Genomic DNA, 22,673 nt, shown 5'->3' with positions numbered 1-22,673 from the left:
GAAACCTAGTTTAGCCATGCTCCCCGGAAGAGGAGGCTGAGGTTCTAATGCTCTACGAACTCCATTACAAGGAGGGAGAAGCAGTCCCACAAAAATATGTTATAAATTGTCTCAGCCTGTCCTGACACCACCCTCCCTGCTGTTTGTTTTGGAGATACTTTATTGCTAGTTTTTTTTTTTTTTAATTTAGTTTCCTTTTACTTTAATTCCAGTACAGTTAACACACAGTGTTATGTTAGTTTCAGGTGTACAGCACAGTGATTCAACACTTCCACATGTCACCCAGTGCTCGTCACGACAAGTGTGCTCCTTAATCCCCATCACCTGTTTCACCCATTCCCCCCACCCACCTCCCCTCTGGTAACTATCTGTTTGTTCTCTACAGTCGAGAGCCTGTTTCATGGTTTGCCTCTCTCTCTCTCTCTCTCTCTCTCTCTCTCATTTTCCCTTTGCTTATTTGTTTTGTTTCTTAAATTCTACACATGAGTGAAATCATATGGTATTTATCTTTCTCTGACTGATTTATTTTGCTTAACATTATACTCTCTAGTTCCGTCCATATCATTGTAAATGGAAAGATTTCATTATTTTATATGGTTGGATAATATTCCATTATATATATATTTTATATACATATATACACATACATAATACATCTTTTTTTATCCATTCATCTATCCATAGATACTTGGGCTGCTTCCATAATTTGACTATCATAAATAATGCTGCTATAAACTATCCCTCTGTATTTTTTTGGTAAGTAGCCAGTAGTGAGATTGCTGGATCATAGGGTAGTTCTCTTTTTAACTTTTTGAGGAACTCCATACTGTTTCCTTTTTTTAAAATTTTTTATGTTTTCTTTATTTCGAGAAAGAGAGACAGCGTGAGAAGGGGAGGGTCAGAGACAGAGGGAGACACAGAATCTGAAGCAGGCTCCAGGCTGAGCTGTCAGCACAGAGCCCGACGCGGGGCTCGAACCCACGAACCGTGAGATCATGACCTGAGCCGAAGTCGGCCACCCAACCAACTGAGCCCCCCAGGCGCCCTTCCATACTGTTTTCTAAAGTGGCTGTACAAGTTTGCATCCCCACCAACAGTGCAAGAGGGTTCCTTTTCTCCACATCTTCACCAACACTTGTTTCTTACGTGTGTGATTTTTTTGAACGTTTATTTATTATTTTTGAGAGACAGAAAGAGACAGATCATAAGCAGGGGAAAGGCAGAGAGAGAGGGAGAAAAAACCGGAAGCAGGATCCAGGCTCCGAGCTGTCAGCACAGAGCCCAACGTGGGGCTTGAACCCACAAACCACGAGATGATGCCCTGAGATGAAGTTGGACACTGAACCGACTGAGCCACCCAGGCGCCCCATTTTGTGTTTTTGATTTTAGCTATTCTGACTGTTATTGGTAATTTTCCACATGGAGAAATGAGGTGTATTTAGAGTTTAGAAAATGAAATGTGCTCCAATAGAAAAGTTTTGGTGGGCTGAGATCTCCTGCAGAATAAGACCATGTTAAAATAAATATATCTATGCTATAAAAGTACAATATTCCCCAATAAGGCATGATCAATATGTGGATATTCAGCTTCACCTTTAAAACTTCTAGAGTCCTTATTAAGAACAGCTATCCATTCTATTCTAATAATAACAGAATTAGTCTTACTGACCTGATTAATCTTATCTGAATTAGTAAGCACTGCATTCTTAAAATGCACAGTCAAAATTGTGCTGATGTAAAGAGCTTAAATGAGCCTGTAGTAGAGGGATAAAGGCATCAACTATAAGAACAGACAGATCTGGATTAAAACTCATTCACTCTCTCCTTGATGTGTGAACTTGGACAAGTATTTACCCTAAGTAAGGCTTTGCTTCCTCACTTGTAAAACTGGTATACTTTAATAGATAATACAATCCATATATAACATCCATATAATATTGTCATGAGTGTTACATGAGTTAACACATATGAAAGCTCCTGATAGACACTATATGCCCAATTCTTACCTATTGAGTTACTTTTATTGATTTTAATATTTTTTCTTAAATTGTATTTATTAAGACTTTTAACATTTTAGTGCCCTTGCTTACTACAGCCCTAGTCACAAATCAGACATTTGTGTGGTTAAAGGCTTCTCATTAGCTGGCAACTTTGCTTTCAGTGATTTCTGTGTCATTTCCGTCATGCTTCTTTCTTTAAGAGACACCATACTTTTGTGAGTTTAAGCACTAAACAGCAAGGTTGAATGATATGAAGAATACTGTATCTTCTTGCATTGATTTCCGGTGCAAATCAGTGATCCAAGCAACCTGGGTTTCTCCATGAATTGGCTTTTAAATAATGAACAACAATCATCTGTTTACTACTTAGGGACCCCCTGGGAAACCTGAAGATGAAATATTGTGTTCTTACCACAATGTATTTGCTACTTAATAGTCAGATATAAGGGCACCGTGGTTAGAAAAGCTGGAAGTGATTTTTGTGGCAACAACAACAAAAAAAAATTTAAGTTTCCATTGCTTGAGTTCATCTCTGCAGACTCAGCGTGACCGTGCTCCTCTCCTGGTAGCAGTCATGGTCGCCCTTTAGCTCATCTCACTTGAGCAGCAATGAGATTGCCAGAGTGAAAGAAGGATACAGTTCTATGTGGAGCTTGATTAAGTAGGAAGTTAAAAAGACAATTGGGATTATCTCAGTTTTCTTGTTACTAAAGGCGTTCATACTAGACATGAGGTGATACCAGTGTAATCAAGATAGTCATTAAATTTATAGTCATTTTCTGTTATCTTGGCAAAAATTTGACAGGTGTGAACCACAAGATGATTTTTGAGCTATTTCCCTTCCTTCCTTCTCCCTTCCTTCCTTCCTTCCTTCCTTCCTTCCTTCCTTCCTTCCTTCCTTCCTTCCTTTTCCTATGTTTTAAAACAGAGATCATCTGAAGCTTACTCTTATACCATAGTAGTGCTAAGCAAAACGTAGGGACTCCTGGTGGCAAATAAACTCTTGAAGACCCTCAAGCATAGTCACAATGTATTTTCTGTTAGCTCTTTATACAAGGCGTTTTTATCTGGCCTCTGCAGGACATCCAGCCTTCCCTGATCTTCACCTCTGGCTTCCTGAGCTGTTTATTAGCTCTGCTTTAAAGGAACTACCATAGAGCACAGAACCTAAACTCTGAATTCTGTGTCTTCCTTTCAAAGTATTGTCATTTCCCACTGGACAATGAGCTGGTTGAGGACAGAGAGTATGTTTCCTATATCCCTGCACGTCTGCATTTTCCATATAAGAGGGGCCCAATAACTGCTTGCTGAACTGGTGGACAGAATTGAACATGAAAGGGATGGCCAAGGAATGTTGTTTAGGACTATTGCAACCAGAGAGGGTTCTGAGCTTGATCTGCTGGTAAGCTCAGTTTGACAGAAGGCGAGCTTTGCTTACTATGGTTAGGAGCACTGCCAATCTGTTTCAGGATCTGCAGATCAACCTTTTATCCTCTAGCCTGTCCTGATTTAAACTTGCATTAAAAAAAAAAACTGAGCCCGGGGCGCCTGGGTGGCTCAGTCGGTTGAGCGTCCTACTTCGGCTTAGGTCATGATCTCACTGTTCGTGGGTTCGAGCCCCGCGTCGGGCCCTGTGCTGACAGCTCGGAGCCTGGAGCCTGCTTCAGATTCTGTGTCTCCCTCCCTATCTGACCCTTCCCTGCTCACGCTCTCTGTCTCTCAGAAATAAATAAAACATTAAAAAACAAACAAACAACTGAATCCTTCCTGACCTCAAGAGAACACCAGGTCAGTACAGTTTCTCAGAAGTCAACAATGACTTCTCGGAGCATATATTGGAAGAAAATCCATCGCCTGTAATCAGTTGAAGCCATTGACCAGCGGCCTTGCTAATAAGCATGTTCTCTCCTCTTTCGTGCTTGCTACGGATATATATGAAGCATTTGGTGTGTAACTGCTATGGCATGAGCTCTCCATTTCCTTGCAAATAGGTGGATATGTGACTTTCACACTAATGACTACCACGTGGTATAATAAAAACCCATCAGTATGAAATATCGCATTTTTAGAAGGCTCTCTCACATCAGTGAAGCCCATTTATGCTGCTGAAAATGTTTTAATCTGTACACTTTGATGTGGGAAATGGGTGTCCTTAGTAGGACATGCATAAACTGAATAGATAAAGCCGATCTTCATGCGTGTGTCTTTATACTTCCTGCAGACCTACCTACATACGCACAGTTATATGAATGAATGGATTCCGTCTGCCAAGGCCCTGAAGAGCACTCAGAGCTGCTCAAGGGAAGGAGGCAGAAAGTATGAGAGACAGCTCTTGGGCTCATCTGTCCCTTTTCCTTTCCTGCATTTGGTTTTCAGAGGAATTGCAATAGATGGGGGAAGTTCATGTATTTGGGGATTTGAGTGGCCCTGTTTTACTTTTCACATAAGGGCAGCAGAAGAGGTGAGAAAGGTTGAGAGTTTGAGAGGGCAGTTGTTGCGAGCAAAGTTCCCCAGGCTTCATAGGGCAATGTGATTTTGAGGTCAGATGTGTTTTGAGCCCTATTGTGAAATACGTTCTTCTGCAGGCATTACAAATCTCAGAAGACGGCACTAGTAAGTGCTTCATTAGCCAGCAGGAAACTTGACCAACTGCCGCCAGTAACATCTGTATCTGATTGTCAAAGAAAGAGGAAATAGTTAGGCCTCTGTCACGTTGCTCCTAAATCCGAATCAAACCCAAGAAAAAGCAGCCGAGCGATGCTCGAATAGAGCCAGTGTGAAAACGAAGTGGAAATGAAGTGCCCATTAAAACATAAAGTACATTTCTGATAGATTGCTGGAATCACTGAACACTGGCCAAGACTCCCAAAGAAAATAAAGAAGGGCACCTCGGAACATCCTACGATGTATCTTGTGCCTTTTAATTTACTTTGCCATTGTTTGTTTAACATTCCATGTAAGGCAGAAAAAATCACCCATAGAAATGCTTCTGCTATATTTTAAAGATGGCTACTTCCACTTTAGAGAGTTCTAAAATATTCAAATATCATATTCTTTAATTTTTATTTTGAAATAATTGTAGATTCACATGCAATTGTAAGAGATAATACAGAGACATCCTGCATGGCCTTTATTTAGTTTGCCCCACTGGTAATGACTTGCAACACTATACGCAATATCTCAACCAAGGTACTGACATTGATACAGTCAAGATACAGAACATTTTCATCACCACAAAGATCACTCATGTACTCTTTTATAGCCACACCCATTTCCCTCAACCCTCACCGGCTCTTTAACCCCTGGTAACCACTAATTTGTTGTTTCTATATTTTGTCATTTCAAGAATGTAATTGTATGAATGGAATCATACAATATATAAGTTTTGGGGATGGGTTTTTTTTCCGCTTAGCAAAATTCTCCAGAGGTTTTTCCAGATTATTGTGTGTATCAGTAATTGTTCCTTTTAATTGCTGAGTAGTGTTCCACGGTATTAATGTACTAATTTGCTTAACCATTCACTCACTCAAGGACATCTAGGTTATTTCCAGTTTGGGACTATTACAAATAAATCTGCTATAAACATTCATGCACCAATTTTTGTGTAGACATAAGTTTTTATTTTTCTGGGATGAATACTCCAGAGTGTAATTCTTAGGTAATCTGGTAGGTGTATATTTAATGTTTCAGAAAACTGCCAAAATGTTTTCCAGAGTGACTGTACTATTTTACATTCCCGCCAGCAATGTAGGAATGATCTAGTTTCTCCATGTCCTCACTAGCATTTGGTGTTCTTGTTTTTTTTAAGACATTCTAATAGGTTTATAGCGTAATAGCTCATTGAGTCTAACTTGCATTTCAATAATGGTTAATGATATGGAACATATTTTCATGTGCTTATTTGACATCCATATAGTTTCTTGGGGGAAAAAGTCTCTTCATGTCTCTTGTCCATGTTCTAATTGGATTATTTGCCTTTTTGCTGTTGAGATTGAGGTGTATTATATATCCTATATATTACTCCTTTGTGAATAAGTGGTTTGCAAATATTTTGTCCCCCTTTGCAGCTTCTTAAATTTTGCTGATATCCAATTTATTATTCTTCTCATTTTATGGATCACGCTTTTGGAGTCAAGTCTAAAAACTGTCTGGTCCGAGATCCTAAAGATTGTCCCCAATACTTTCTCTAAGTCTGTATAGTTGTGTTTTACATTAAGTCCATGATCCATTTTGAGTCAGTTTTTATACGAGGTGTGTAATTTAAGAGAGGTATTGATTGATTGATTGATTGATTGATTGATGCTTATGGAAGTCCAGTTACTCCAGTACTATGTGTTGAAAAGCTTTCTTCCTTTGTTGAAATGCTTTTGTACTTTAGTAAAAAATCAGTTGGGCATATTTGTGTGAATCGATTTCTGAGTTCTCTATGCTGCTTCATTGACCCATGCGTTTTCCCCTCCTCTGATACCACACAGTCTTGATTATTGCAGCTCTAATAAGCTTTGGTTTGGGTAAAATAATTTCTTCCACTTTATCCTTCTTTTCAAAATTGTTTTTACTATTCTAGGGTCTGTGCCTTTCCATATAAATTTTAGAATATTCCTGTTGATGTCTACAGAAAAAAAGTCTCACTTGGCTTCTGATAGATACTGTAGATCTGTCTATCAAGTTGAGGGGAATTGACATATTTAGTATGTTCTCTTTTGGTTCACAATATAATAAGTCTCTTCATTCATTTAAATCTTCTTTGATTTCTTTTATCAGCATTGTGCAGTTTTCAGCATACAAATCCTGGATATGTTTTGTTAGATTTATAGTTTAGTTTAAGTATTTCATTTTTGGACCAATTATAAATAGTATTGCATTTTAAATTTCAGTGGCTTTATGTAGATTCTTTGTATGTTTAGTTTATATCCTGCAATGTTAATGAACTCAGTTATAGGAAGGTTGTATTTTTTCTTTTTTGGTGTCAGATGGTTTTTTTTTTTTTTTTAATAGATTCCTTGGGATTTTCTATGTAGATAATCATGTTATTTCCAAATAGAGTCCAAATTTTCCAGGAGTTTTTTTTTTTTTTAATCACAAATGGGTGCTGAATTTTGTTAAATTCTTTTTCTACATCACTTGATAAGATCGTATAATTTTTCCTCTTTGGCCTGCCCAAACAGTGGATTACTGTTGTAAGGGCACCTGGGTTTTGTTTTAATCAGGTATGGTGAGACACACAGACATGGAAATGACTGTCAGGAAGGAAGAAATTTGTTCTAGTTACAGATCCCTAGAAACTGGGTCAAGGCATGTCATGATGGGAGAGGCACAAGAGGAAGACAGCGGTTTGTCAGGAGGCAGAGAGAGTGAGGAGAAAACTGGGCAAGAGTCTTAACTGTGATTTTCAAGGCAAGAAATAAGGAAGGCAGGTATAGGAAGGTACGAAGGTTTAGGATTTAGGCTAGTTTGAATAATTCCCGTGGGCTCCTGGGTATAGGAGGTGTCCCTGGTCCTGGGAGTGATTAGGGCAGAGGAATAGTGGCCCAGAGTGTAAGAGTCCAATAAAGGAGGCAGGTGGGGGTACGAGTGCGGGATTGGGTAGTCTGCATATAAAGGAGCTCTCTCTTGCTCTCTCTAAGAATCAGCCAAGGGGCAGTTCCTTCCTCATCAACAAGTCCTCAGATGGCAAGCCATCAAATATAGAAACTAGAAAATATGGTTAATCATTCAGTTAATTAATTTTTAAATATTGAGCCAGCTTTGCATCCCTGGTATAAACCTCACTTGTACATAGTATATAATTCTTTATATATATTGCTAAATTCTGCTTGCTAATATTCTGTTTAAGGATTTTTATAATCATATTAATGAAAGATATTGACCTGCAATTTTATTTTGTGATACTTTTAAAATAAAATCTGTAATTTTATTTTGTGGTATTTTTGTTTCACTTTGGTATTTGGGTAATACTAGCTTCATAAATGAATCAGAAAGTGTTTTCTCCTCTTCTATTTCCCGGAAGAAGTGATGTAGAATAGGTGCTAACTCTTCTTTGAAAATTTTGTAGAATCTTCCAGTGACCCTGAGCACAGTTCGGGTAACTTTTAAAGTTACAAATGTAATAATTCTCTTAATAGTTAAGCGCTATTCAAATTACTTATTTCATCCTGGGTGAGTAGTGGTAGTTAGTGTTTTCTGGGGAATTGGCCCGTTTCTTCTCAGTTGTCACATTTATGTGTATAATTGCTTACAATATTCCTTGATTATCCTTTTGATGTCTGCAGAGTCTGCAGCAATATCTGCACTTTTGTTCCTGACCTTAGTAATCTGTGACATGTCCCTTTGTTTCTTTGTCAGTCTTGCTAAATGTTTGTTTATTTTACTGACCTTTTCAAAGAATCAGCTCTTTGTTTCATTGATGTTCTTTATTGTTTTTCTATTTTCAGTGTCATTGATTCCTGCTCTTTATTATTTATTTTCTTAACCTTGATTTGGCATTGGTTTGCTCTTCTTCCTCTATGTTCTTTGTTTTTTAAAGGTTTATTTATTTTGAGAGAGAGAGAGAGAGAAATAGAGAGTACGCACAGTGGGGGAGGGGCAGAGAGAGAGGGAGGAAGAGAGAATTACGAGCAGGCTCCACACTGTCAGTGCAGAGCCCAATATGGGGCTCGAACTCACAAACCATGAGATAATGACTTGTGCCAAAGTCAGGCACTTAACAAACTGAGCAGCCCAGGTGACTCTGCCTCTACATTCTTAAAGTGGGGGCTTTAATTACTGCCTCAAGATTTTTCCTCTTTTTGTATCTATGCAGTCAGTGCTATAAATTTCCCTGTCAGCACTGCTTTAGCTTTTTTTCACAAACTTTGATACATTGTATTTTCATTTCCCTTCAGTTCCCTGTATTTTTAAATTTCCCTTGAGACTTCTTCTTTGACCCACCCCCGAATTATTTAAACATGTGCTCTTTAGTTTCAAAGGGCTTGGAAATTTTCCTGTTAACTTTCTGTTAAATTTCCAGTTTGATTCCATTATGGACAGATTTCACTGTGTGATTTCACTTCTTTTAAGATTGTTGAGTTTGTTTTTTTTTAATGTCCAGGTATGGTCAGTCTGTCTCGATATATATTCTGTGGGCACTTAAATTTTTTTTAATGTTTATTTATTTTTGAGACAGAGAGAGGCAGAGCATGAGCAGGAGAGGGGCAGAGAGAGAGGGAGACACAGAATCTGAAGCAGCTTCAGGCTCTGAGCTGTCAGCACAGAGCCCGACACAGGACTCGAACCCACGAACTGCGAGATTGTGATCTGAGCTGAAGTCAGACATTTAACAAGACTGGGCCACCCAGGCGCCCCTATGGGTACTTAAAAGGAAAGTGTATTCTGCTGCTATTGCATAGAACGCTTTACACATATTGAAAGGATACTTGTTTAAAATATGAAACATGAAATAAGAAAGCAGAATATTGTCTTTTTTGGGCTGCCTAGGTGACTCAGTAGGTTAAGTGTCCAACTTCAGCTCAAGTCATGATCTCAAAGTTCATGAGTTGAAGCCCCGCATCAGGCTCTGTGCTGACAGATCAGAGCCTGGAACCTACTTCAGATTCTGTGTCTCCCTCTCTCTCTGCCCTTCTGCCGTTTGTGCTCTCTCTTTCTCAAAAATAAATAAATAAACACTTAAAAATACAATACAATACAATACAAACTATTTCCCTGTTTGTTCAGACCTATTCCTTATCACCCCATCACTTTATTGGTCACTGACTTCTCCTCCATTTATCTTGTGATCCTACTTTGCATGCTCTCTGATATCAGATCCTTATCTTTAATTGAGATGCTTTAATAGTTATCCCATATGGGAAAACACGGCACATGGATGAGAACAGCCCTACTCTGCAGATTCAGAGAGCAGAGAGGGCTTCCTGAACATGAGTGAGTGGAGCTCAGATTCACAGGTCAGCTGTTGAGCCAGTATTCTAGGTAGCAGAGATTCAGAGGTAGCACTTTTTGAATGTGGAGTTAGAATGCTTTGAGGACTAGTTTGGAAGATGTGTTCGCCCTCATCAATATGTGCTGAGCTGAAGAGGTGCAAGGTACAAACTGATGCTTCAGTGAAGAACTAAAGATGCTCAACAAACCATTACTTGATTGACATTGCCTGTGTCCCCACCACCTGTGAATGCTACATTTGTATTATTCAATACTGTATCACCAGCATCAAGCAGGCCATCGATGAATAGTTATTAAGTCCAATATCAAAAGCATGATCCCACTAAGAAAGGAAAGAAGGAAGAAAAGAAGAAAAGGAAGGAAAAAAGGGAAAGGAAGGAAGGGAAGAAGGAACAGAGCATGGGTAACCTCAGTGCTGTCTACCGGCAATTTAGTCTTTCCCTTACTAGGCACATGGTAGGAGCCCACTTCCTGACCCTTTTGAAGGCAGGCACGTGTTTGGCTTATCGCATATGACAGATGAAGCATGTCACTTTCTGGTGGCCAAACTTAAGATCTAAGGTGTGATTCTTCCAGCCATGGCAAGCAGCACTGTCCCAGATGGCGAAGGCTGCATCCCTGGCTGACAGCAAAGCCAGCATGGCTCCCCGCCAACCCAGCAAGGATATTCGATTCTGTGTGAGCGAGAAATAAATCTTCATAGTTTTCAATGATAAAAAGCAGGGGCTGTGTGTTATTATAATGGAGCCTGTCCTAAATGACAGAAAATAGCAAGAGTATGTCTTTAGCAGTGGGAAAATACATGATCTGTCTCATCTTCTTTCTTGTCTTTCTCTATTTTCTAGCTTTTAAAAAATGGTTTAAATCTATTTTTGACTTTTCTAGAATGGGTTATTTTTGTCATAAGGAAATACATTAATGTAAAATAAACCCGGGGACAAATTTTACAATTCGTATATCCTTATCATTTGAGGTGATGCATATTTTTACTGGTAGGTGCATGAAATGTACAGAAATTAACAGCATTTTCTTGAATGCAGGGTATGTCTTAGCACATATTCTTTAGTTACCAAGAACTCTGACAAAGTGTTACACTGTCATCGAATCCTGGCCTGCCATCTTGAGATGGGTCCAGACCCTAAGAAATGTAACTCAATATGGGTAGTGAACCATTGGGGTCTTTGGAGACATTTTCCCTTTATCTGTGGTTTGCTTCCCCCTCTCTGTGGTTTACTAATGAGGTCAGGAAACACCACCAATGATAGTCATGGCTTATCAGAGGGTTGTGTTGGCCAACGTTTTCTTCCCGTCTTCCCCTGGCACAACACACATACACACACAAACACACACTTCCCCTGGCACAACACACACACATTCCATTATTAATAACATGGTCAGACACATTTGAGAATACCAGAACATTTGCACTTCGTCTTTATTAGATAAGAGGGGACTTTGTTTGAATTTTCTAGAGAGACCTGAAGCGAAGCGATCTTGTTTCCACTCTGGCCCAAACCTAGACCTCTGAGACACAGGATTTTTTACAGACATGTATCTGCACATAGTTACTGGCTGACCTGGATGAGATCAATAAAATCCCATGCCTTGAAGCCGGCAGGCTTGAAGCCAGGGCCAACCTAGAGAGAACTGACTGGCTCTCAGCCCTGTGTTTTTTCTTTCAACCTTCTCTGACACAAACAGAAGACCACTTTGATGTCTTGGACGATTGAGTTTCCATAGACTAAAGCTTAGAGACTCTAGATGTTTTAAAAAGGCTAATATTTTCTCTGAGATTTTACCCACTGCCTTGAGAGTAGTATTTACAGTTTTCTTCCACTTTACTAACGTGAAAATGTGTAACGCAATAGGCTTTCATTGGGTCCTTCAGTAACCATTCTTGGTGTGGGATACTGAGTTTTGTTTCTGAATAACAAGTTCAGAAGAACGAAAACAAGGGAAGTTAGCATGTAACACTTTTTGTTAAGGGAAAACTCTGAGGAATGATCTTATTGTTTTAAGGCACCGAAGAACTTTTAGATCCCAAACTACCCTAACAGAGAAAAGACAGCCTTGTTAAAATCCTTTACATGTCCAAAGTTAGATTTGGAATAATGAGAGATTATGACACATGAATAACTTAATAAAAACAGCCTCTCCACCCTTACCTGGTGGTTTCAATGAGTTTTTAAAAATAAAACAAGTAAGAAATACACACCGTCCAAAACAAAGACTTTTAATCATATTGCCTGGTTTGTCTTCAAAATATGCTGTTCCTTTGTACTCTGGAAAATGTCTAGATAAAGGCAAACATTATTTTTAAGTTTCTAAAATGTCAACCCTTACGTTGACATTCATGGACTTACTCTGGGAACTAGGTCTCGGTGTGGACGATCCCCGGGGATCCTGGACTCCCAGGGCTCTGAAAAAAAGCTAATAACCCTCTTGCCTTGTTACTAAAAAAGACCCAGGCAAAGGCATTTCGTTCACCCTCGGGGATCAGCTTGCCACCAGAGCTCTTAGCGGGCAGCTCGGCTCCTTCCACTCTCCTCTCTTCTTCCTTACATTTTACAAAGATGCTTGTTGCCATGAAATGGACTGGCAGCACCCTTCGCAATTCAAATAGCTTCGGGTGTTCCTTCTTTTTTTTCTTTTTTAATTCCATTAGTCAAGATGAATGCAGTGCAATCTGCGGAAGCTCTGCATCAGGAGCTCTGGTGCGGGTGCCGTGGGACTAGCTCAGACTTCATGGTCAAGGCCCCTTATTTTGTGGGTCTAATTAGCATGGAGAACAGCTTCTCTGTTTTTCTAAAGGTAAGACTGTGCCCTGATCTGTATTCTAAAATGGAAGCATTTAAAAGATGCTCTTATTTCCCGATCTATACAAAATATATTGATCTGCGGAAGAGGAGGTCCGAGTTCTCTGTTAGGGGAATCAACTAGCCCATCAATCCACAAGTGTCCTCTCCCTGGGCCCTACTATGTGGGGCCTGGGATGAAGGAAGGGACTACCTCTGGAATCTGTGGACAAGTTGCCAGCGAATGCTGTCATACGCTGGTGGATTCCAGAAAGCTCCATCTCTTCAGCCCCTTTGAAATCCTTTTCCAGTCCCTTCCTACACCCAGAAAGTTCTACCTGCTGTCATGATAATGCCCCTGGAAAGGGCTGCGGCTGATGGGCCGAGAATGAGGGTAGAAGAGTGAGTATATGCCCAGGGCTTGTCTGACACGCGGCAGAATTCCGGCTCCCTCACCACCTGGTTCACACTCGCTCCTGGGCCACATCGGAGGTCCTATCCCTGTGACTTGGGGAACACAGGGCTGCCACGTAGGCACAGTTTTTAAGTTGTGGAGTCAAAGGGGAGGAAAGAAGCAAGGAGAATAGGGGAAACATTAACAGTGGGAAGTATGTGTGCTTTCTTTCTTTCCTGCCGTTAGCTGGTGCTTCAGTCGGAGAGGAGAAGCAGGTTGTTCCCAGGGCTGCCGTCCTGCGGGCCCAGTCCAATCTGGAATGTGTGCTAACTGGTGTGCATTTCTCTCTTTCCGCCCCAGGACAGCTTCCCAGCCCGCTTTGGAGGAGTCCATTTTGTCAACCAACCCTGGTACATCCATGCCCTGTACACGCTCATCAAGCCATTCCTTAAAGACAAGACCAGGAAGCGGGTAATGAAAATAAACACCCAATGGGGGAGGGGGGGGATGCGGAGGGGCAGGCCGGACCCTCCTTTCAATTTCTCTGCTCCCTTCTCTCTCTTTCTCTCTCCCTCTCTCCTTAGTTTTCACTGTGGGTTTTCTGCACTCCCTGAGCCTTTGAGCCTCAGCTGGATTTTGCAAATGGCCTGGATTTAATCAATAATTTAGTAGAACTGGGTTATTTTCAGAGTCCCAGTGACAAACCAAAGGAAACTTTGAAGGCTGCAAATACCAGATGCCTGTTTTACTGTAAATGCTCGAGGGAGATACAGGGTCAAGCAGCTTCCCGCTCGTGGAATATTTTAATAGCTAACATTTTGTCCTGCAAATGTATTATCCTGATGAAGAATGTTTACCATTTGTTTTTCTTCTCCATGGCTCTCAGGTCATAGCTGCTGGCTCCATCACCTTTGAGGCTGGGAAAGCATTCTTCACGAGAAATAATAATGCTCTTAGGAAGAAGGCTTTTAAAGTCTTAATTGCATCAGCTGATGACATTTAGGAGGCCAGCACCTTCGATCAGGGCTGGGGTTTTTCATGGCATTCTGATTAGCCGAGAGACTGAACATGGCTTCTGCACTCCCTCTGAAGCTCAGTCTCCTCATTTATAAGACAGGGAAACAAACCCGAAACCACAGACCTGTTGGGTAATTTAATGAAGCAGGTAGCATATCGCCACTGACCTGGTAGAGACTCGGTGACTTTTATTCTCTTCCCCATTTAGCTCCCATTCTTGTAAACTTTTTTGATTTCAACTACCTCCTGGGTCAGGTGCACCACCTCTCAAGGGAATCTGGCCAGGGTCAGTCTTACAGCACCTCACATATGCCCCTATATCCAGGGAACCCCCTGCTGGGGAAGAGCCTGAGTATTCAGGAGGGAATGATGATATGAGGGACCTCCCCTACATACACACCCGCATACACACTCTGTATTGTCCCTAACTCCTAGACCTCAGATGCTTCCAGATCCTTAGGAAACACTGCAGCAGGGCATGGGAGGGGAAATTCTCCTGTCCCCAAATAAGCACAGAATTAAGAACTAAAACTCACCAGCCTAGGGAGGCAGGGACATTCGGAAGCATTTTGTAAACTGTCTAAGGGTCCGGACATAGAAGGGAGTTTCTGACACTCTGGGCACAGAACCGAATCTGACAGGTGAAGAACCCAGCCTCCTATCTGCTGAGTTCTTCCATCCCATAGTGCTGCAGGAGAGATGGCAGTTTCCATAGCACTCTTTGTCCTTTAACAACTGCAGGTGTTGGCTATTGATGGGAAAGCAAACTGGTGTGGCCACTCTGGGAAACAGTATGGAGGTTCCTCAAAAAGTTAAGAATAGAACTACCCTATGGTATACCAATTGCACTGCTAGGTATTTACCCAAAGGATACAAAAATACCGATTCGGAGGGACTTGTGCACCCCAATGTTTATAGCAGCAATATCAACAATAGCCACATTACGGAAAGAGCCCAAATGTCCATTGATTAATGAATGTATATATGTGTATGTACATACAATACATATATTGTGTACATGTGTGTGTGTGTGTATACACAATGGAATATTTCTCAGCCGTAAAAAGAATGGAATGTTACCATCTGCAATGACATGGATGGAGCTAGAGTGTATTATGCTAAGCCAAATAAATCAGTCAGAGAAAGACAAATACCATATGATTTCACTCCTATGTGGGATTTAAGAAATAAAACAGATGAGGATGGGGGGGGAGGAAGTGAGAGGCAAACTATAAAACAGACTCCTTTTTAAAATGTTTATTTATTTATTTTGAGAGAGAGAGAGAGAGAGAGTGCACGTGTGCACAGGGGAGGGGCAGAGAGAGAGAGACAGAGAATCCCAAGCAGGCTTTGCACTGTCAATGCAGAGCCAGACACAGGGCTCTGTCTCATGAAGTGTGGGATCATGACCTGAGCCCAAATCAAGAGTTGGATGCGTAACCAACTGAGCCACCCAAGCACCCCAACAGGCTTTTAACTATAGGGTTACTGGAGGGGAGGTGGGTGGGACAGGGGTTAAATGGGTGTGGGTATTAAGGAGGGTACTGGTGATAAGCCCTGAGGGTTGTATATAAGTGATGAATCGCTAAATTCTCCTGAAACTAATATTACACTATATGATACGTAACTGGAAGTTAAATTTAATTTAAAAAACTTGAAGCAAAAAAAAATGAATATCACAAATAAAATTGAAAGTATAAAGAATTCAAAAATTAAAAAAATAACTGGAAGCGTTAGGTGGGTGGGTAAAAATATTTGCTCTAAACACCGAAGCTAATATTTAGCTCTAGCTTTTCCATGCTTCAAATACTGTAGTTCCTCCTGAAAAGTGTTTTTGCAAAAGCCAGAACATGTGAGTTTCTTCAAAAGCAATCATTCTTATTAAAATTGAGATCCCATGTCAGAAAATGTACATTGTTTTCTGAAGTGCTACCATATTCTTCTGAAGAATCTTGGCACTTAGCTTCTTGTCCCTTTTCTTTTTAAATGTTGCCATTACATCATAAATTACAATCAATACATCAGAGCAAGGTAGTAAGTATATGTGTCTGTTACAAAGGATATTGTAATATAGTATGCGGCGTAATTGATAATACTTTTATGGTATATTATTATGCTATATTTAAATGCTGTAGAAGTCACCTTTGTCTTGCAGAGTGGTTACCTGTGGTGTGCGTGTGTACACCTGTGTGAATATAATCAGTGCTCCTACACTTGGGTGACTCACGTGCATTGATCTTGCAACACGAAGTGTGGGAACCCTAAGTTCTCAGGCCGCAGTTTTCAGGTCCACTAAGAGAATTGAGAAGGCTTTACCTCATGTCCACACCACCCTGGGAGCTAGGAACGTGTTAAAAGAGTAAGAAAACATCACCCCTTTTCCTGAGGACCCTTCTCTTCCCGTGGGGAAGTAAGACATAAATGAACAGATCAGAAAAAATAGAAGTCAGCAAATAACAGTTCGCCTTGAAGAACCAGAGTGTGCAGGTGTCTCCGGGACAGAGTGAGAAAGAAGATGCCACTTGGTGAAGGCCTGGGAAGGATGGAGAGATGGGGGAGAGGGTACAGAGCGCAGGATGCCCTCAGGGGAGTGGAAGGAAGAGAGCACTGTGGGGATGCATGTAGCATGATTGGGGGTTTGCACGGTCCATGTCACTACCCTTTCTATCATCAGGGCTAATTAGGAGATTACTGTATGTGTAAATTTGGGCCATGGCCAAATAATACCCAATTTGTTCATAAACCTCATTTTTAAAGGACTATTAATTCAGCCCCTTTTCTGAGCAATAAATTAACATTTTATGAAGATTAAGCTGCAGACACAAAATTGAATGCCTCTTTAAACACCATGATCACCAGCAGCGCATCCAATTTGTCATTGCTAAATTGTGTCTAGGCTAAATAGTTGCTCACACGTTTTGGATTTTTTGTTGATAGTTGTTTTTTCCTTTGCAGATTTTCCTGCATGGAAACAATCTAAACAGCCTTCACCAGCTAATCCACCCTGAGTTTTTGCCCTCTGAATTTGGAGGGACCCTTCCTCCTTATGACATGGGAACGTGGGCCCGGACGTTACTTGGTCCAGACTACAGTGACGAAAATGACTATACTCACACTTCCTACAACGCCATGCATGTGAAACACACATCCTCCAATCTGGAGAGAGAATGTTCGCCCAAGCCGATGAAGAGGTAAGACCTGCATTGTCAGAGCCTCCAACTCAGGGGTCAATAAGCATTTTTGATTTGGGCCTATTGTGGATTAAGTAATTGAAGACCTCTATGGGCACAGAACTGAATAACATAAAATGAAATACATTCTCAGCTGACTTCCCTAGAATTGAAAGCAAATGGGGCTTGGCTGGCCCAGAAATCTAGTTATCTCTGTTGTATTAAAGAAACAGTTAAAGGCTGGACCTCGCTCATGTCCTGATTATAGTGCTTGTCGCTAGGGAGTCTGTTAACACACACAGAATGTAATCTTGTGCCTTTGAGACACCCTGGGCTGAAAGAACAACCTGCCAGAAAACGTCCCTATCATCTGTGAATTTAGAACATTTGAAATGCTCATTTAGAAATTGAGCATTTGCCTATGAGCACTGATAGGCGCTGGGAACACATGAATAAGAACAGAGACGTGCGGCTCGGGAAAATCCGTTGAGTAAGACTTTTGTCAACATATTTATAAAGTGGGTGACGTTGGAGCTAGGTTCTGAAGGATGAAAATCAGCCACCCACGCGTAAAAAGGACAAGGCATTCTAGGCAGATGGGATAGAAGGAGGCACGGAGGCTTCAGAAGGATGGGATATTCTGCTGTGGCAAACAGGTGTGTGAGGGGCGGGGGATGGGAGTGGCCATGGAATGAAGCTCTAAAGAATGCTGCATCCGGGGCAGCATTGCGTATCGTATTTAATGGAGTGCCTTGAAAGAGGGTTTTTTTTTTTTTTAAATTGATGTAAAAGTGAGTGCTTTCTCATTGTAAAAATTAAAACCTTATTTTTAAGGCTACAATCTCCTTGACCACTACCTTCAATCTCCATCCCAACTTTTCCCAAGGGTAACCATTGTTATCAGAGTAGGGTGGACCCTTTTCCATTCCATTTTCTGGATATTACCTGCATCTACCCACACCCGTAGAAAATATCTAATATTTTGTATCAGCTTGCTGGGGCTGCTGCAACAACAAACCACAAACTGGGTGGCTTAAGCGATAGAAATGTGTTTTCTCACAATTCTGGAAGCTCAGAGTCCAGGATCAAGATATTGGCAGGGTTGGTGTGTTATGGGACCTCTCTCCTTGGCTTGTTGATGCCTGCATTCTCCCCATATCTTCACATGGACTTCCCTCTGTGTCTGCCTCCTAATCTCTTTTTACAAGGATACCAGTCATATAGGATTAGGATTCACCCTAAAGACCTTGTTTTACCTTAATTATCTCTTTTAAAGGCCCCATCTCCAAATATAGTCACATTCTGAGATGCTGGAGGTTGGAGCTTCAACAGTCGAATTTGGGGGACAGAGCACAGTGTATCTCGTAACATACTGCTGTGTGCATCTTTCTATGCCAGTAAATCTGGCCCCATCTCATGTTTTTCGTGCTGCATAGTATTCCAATACATGAATACATCACAGCTTAGCCATTTCCCTAGTGATGAGCATGTAGCCCATCGGAGTTTTTTCTCTATTCCACACGACAAGACTCAGTGAAAGTCCCTGATATGCCTCCTTCATTCTCACAGGAAGTTCCTCGGGTAAACTTGGAGCCTCAGAGTTGCTGGGTCAGAGAGTGTGCGTGTTTTCAATTTAGATCACACTGCCTGGTGGCCTTCATAAATGACAGCACTCATGGATCGTGTCAGCAGCATGTGTGAAAATGTCCTTTCCCCAGACTCTTCCTTTCAGACTTGATGTGATCCGAATTGAGTTCCAATCATCATCCTGTTAGCAGGACAATTCTATGTCAGTTTTGTTTTCATCTGTGTCTCCTCACCGGATATAGTTGAGCAGAGAGATGATGTAATGACATAGTAAGTCTGGGTTTTATGAGGATCATGGAATCCCAGGGAAATATAGGCTAATCGGCATCAGAAGGCTGATGCGGGAGCTCAAGTCGGGGGGTGAGGGCCATAGCGAAGACCGAAGCAATGAAGACTGGTTGTACCCTGGAGGTGTTTGGGGATGGAGGGGTGTCGCTGTGAGAGCCTCCTCTGGAGAGCTGGGCTTACACTGCTGTCCTGCAGCAAGAGAGGAGGAGGAGTATCCACATTCCCTGCTCCGCTGGGATATTACATGCGCATGTCTGGTGAAGCCTCTCTGCTGAGCCCAGAGGGACCTGGAAACTCGCTCCCTCCCCAGGTTAACAGCTGACATTGTCTGGGAAGTGTTGGTCCTGGGAGCTGCGAAGCTGCCTTTGTGCGTCCGCAGTAAAGGAACTGACCTTACTGGTACAGGTGAGATTGTCCCGCCCAGGTTCTGAGCTACTCTCCGGCCAGGCTAAGGCACAGGCATGGTTATAATGTAACAACTCACACTGTTGACGCCTTTCTGAACACTTTACGTGCATTAACTCTTTAAATCCTCACCATAACTGTATGAGAAAGGTGTTATCACTCTTCCCATTTCACAAATGAGGAAACAGACACAGAGAGGTTAACCAACTGTCCAAGGTCACACAGCTAGTAAATGGCCAAGCTGGGATTTAGAGCTGGGCAGCCTGGCTGCACACTCTGTGTTCGTGTCCTCTGTAAGATAAAAGCACACTGTCTGCTTTTCCTCATACTTTCTACCTGGACCTCTAGTGCCAGCCTTCTCTCTCTAATTCCTTCATGGGCAGGGACAATGACACTTCTGGCGGTTTGTCCCTATCTTATCTCTATAGACTTAGATAAATCCACCATACCCTCCGATTTGTTGGAATGTCCAAAGTCAGGTGGCATAAAATAGGAATCTGCCACTCTTTCTCCAGATAATCAGTTATGGAGTTACATCTCTTTTAGGCGACTAGCTATGTCCTGACTCCAAGTTCTGCTCAGAGTTGATGTTGAGGACCAGAGGAGGTGACAGCCTCCATTATTAGACAGTGAGTTCTAGAAGGTAAAGCCTTTGTATAACATTTATTCACCTTACGTCCTCCTCAAGAATCTAACTCAATGTCCAATACACAATAGACACACAAGAGACACCCTGCTGCATATGAATGAGTTAGCACTGAATGAAAGCTGCTACTTCCAAAACCCATCCTTGGTGGCCTTGTCCAATTGCGTCAGCCAAACTGTCAGCTCTTAGATGGAGAGAGAGCTAATTTCTCCTGGATTTCACAGACCCTCACTTACAGGATCTTACAGCCTAGTAGGGGAGATATTGCCCACAAATAATATAGGGGAGATATTGCCCACAAATAACTACATCATCATGCAGAATGGAGGAAGTTCTATACAGGACATATAAGAACCTGCTGAAATGTCCTTTCATCCAGGAGGACTCTTAGAGAAGTCTTCAGGGACAAGGGTATGGCCGACCCAGGTTTTGGAGAAGGTAAGATATCAGAGTCAAAATCTAAGACTAAGCCAGAGAAGCGAGTAATTGTACACACATCTCATTACCCGACCGTGGCTGTCAAGGTGTCCTGGCCACTCCTGCTCTCATAAGTGGTGGCACCCTTGAGCCTTTGCTTGGGGACTGTAGGCAGCAGCAGGATGGGCAGTGGGTAGACTGGTACCAGCAGTGACACAGGGAGGGGCCCCCAGCTGCGGGACTGGCCTGTGGTCAGGTGCTTCACTGATGGAGTCTGTGCTAACTGAGAAAATCACAGGGACAGAATTACAGACGCCATTCCTAGTGGCTGAGCCCTCAGAACTCGGAAGGACATGGGAAAATTGAAAACAGAATTGGAGACCTTAAAGGTCGTGTCTTCCAGCCTCCCACCGGATATGGTACCTGTTCTGCAGCCCAGGCTGCCAGCCAGCCTCAGTTTGCATTGTCCAGAGATGGGCAGGCAGCTAACAGGACAGCGTGTTCCCAGGAGCACAGTTTTCAGAGGTATCTCCTTGGTCGAAGCCAGGTGACCTGGGTCTGTTCTGCAGGATAACGTTCCACCTTCTAACGGGTAGACACGGAGTCCCAATCACTGCCGCCCTAACTCCCACTGGGCTTCTGTGGACCGTCGTTGGAACCTAGTCACTATTTATACTGTGGCGTCTGTGTTCCCGGTGGCTCAGAACAATGCTCTCTGGCACGTGTAGACTAAAAAATCTAAAATGTATAAACGTCTCAGTGAATTAGTGGTTCCAACTAGCCCTTTTCTTTTTCCAGAAAAGTTTCAGTCAATCCTCAAGCAGAAAAACTTTACAAAATTATTAGTTAAGATGGAAATTTTTCTAAACAGATTCTTTCAATTTTGATCTTTTAAGAAAATGATGCATTTGTAGGCTTTTGAGTGTGTAGCCTTCTCTGCTCCGGTACTAAATGATCCTGAGTTTTGCATTTTTAACTTCTTGTTTCTGCTTTTCATTTTACAAATCAGTCTCTTTCCTTGCTTCCCGGCCATCAGTTGTCACTTTCTGTCCTTGGAACTATGTATGTCGGAAGCACTCTGTTTCCTCCTACCTAATTTACTACTGGAATACGTTTTAGGCTTGGAAAGTAGGTAGCCTGGCTTAATAAAACTGCCCAGCACGTAACAGTAAGTCAGCTTTGTAATAGTTATGATTATTTGGACTGCAAATAAGGTACAACTCCGATTGGACCGCTTTAAACGATATGGAAAATTTATTATTTCACATAAAGAGAAGTTGCAGAGTGAGGTGACAGTAGTCTGTGTGTTCGAGAGCCTCAGCGGTGGCGCCTGTGACCCAGGCTCCTGGCCCTGCGTCCCACACGATGAAGACTCCTCAGGCGGGAGTGCACCCTGATTCACACGGGCTGATATGCCTCAACCACAGGGGCTTTTCCCCTCTAGGAAGGGAGAGGGCGTGGCCTGGCGTTTCTACTTCATGCAGCAAGTGCGTGGTCTTTTCATCAGTGCATCGGTTTTGTGATATCTCTTTCACTTACTAGGCATCGCTTGTTAATTGCTTTCTGGCTGTAGCCTTTATCTCTGATAAAATAATTAAAACAGTTATAGATAGTATTTAAAAGGCACACACACACACACACACACACACACACACACACACACACACAGAAACGCCCTCTCTTGAACTACTGGTGGATGATTAGTCACTTTTGAAGTTATACCCAAAATATATAGATGTATATATTATATATATATACATATGCTGGGATATATATATATATTTATATATACTATATGTTGCATATATATATACATGTACACACATATATGTATTGAAATATATACACACATGTACATAGGTTTGGGTTTTTTTTAAAGATTACTGGTGATAAACCTTAGGTAAATTTTATCCTAAGACCTGGATCCCGAGTAAGGAACTGGGGCCTTTTCCCGGAGCTGGAGGCATCCAAGTGCACATTGCTCTGCAGCTGGGGTCCTCTGGAAGGGCACTGCTC

General features: G+C 41.8%; 1 protein-coding gene across 1 annotated transcript in view; it reads left to right on the top strand.

The window, feature by feature from the left end:
- Positions 1–22,673, top strand: part of CLVS1 (clavesin 1) — a 171,238-nt gene that overhangs the window by 124,499 nt on the left and 24,066 nt on the right. The window contains exons 4-5 of the mRNA XM_077751815.1: positions 13,488–13,598; positions 17,100–17,335. Of these exons, the coding sequence (XP_077607941.1) occupies positions 13,488–13,598; positions 17,100–17,335 (347 nt within the window). The remainder of the gene's footprint in view (positions 1–13,487; positions 13,599–17,099; positions 17,336–22,673) is intronic.

The sequence above is a fragment of the Crocuta crocuta genome, unplaced genomic scaffold, assembly GCF_008692635.1.
Source record: "Crocuta crocuta isolate KB4526 unplaced genomic scaffold, BGI_CrCroc_1.0 scaffold20, whole genome shotgun sequence".
NCBI classification, from domain to species: domain Eukaryota; kingdom Metazoa; phylum Chordata; class Mammalia; order Carnivora; family Hyaenidae; genus Crocuta; species Crocuta crocuta.
The sequence above is the reverse complement of the archived record's forward strand: the minus strand, read 5'-3'. Positions and strand labels throughout refer to the sequence as shown.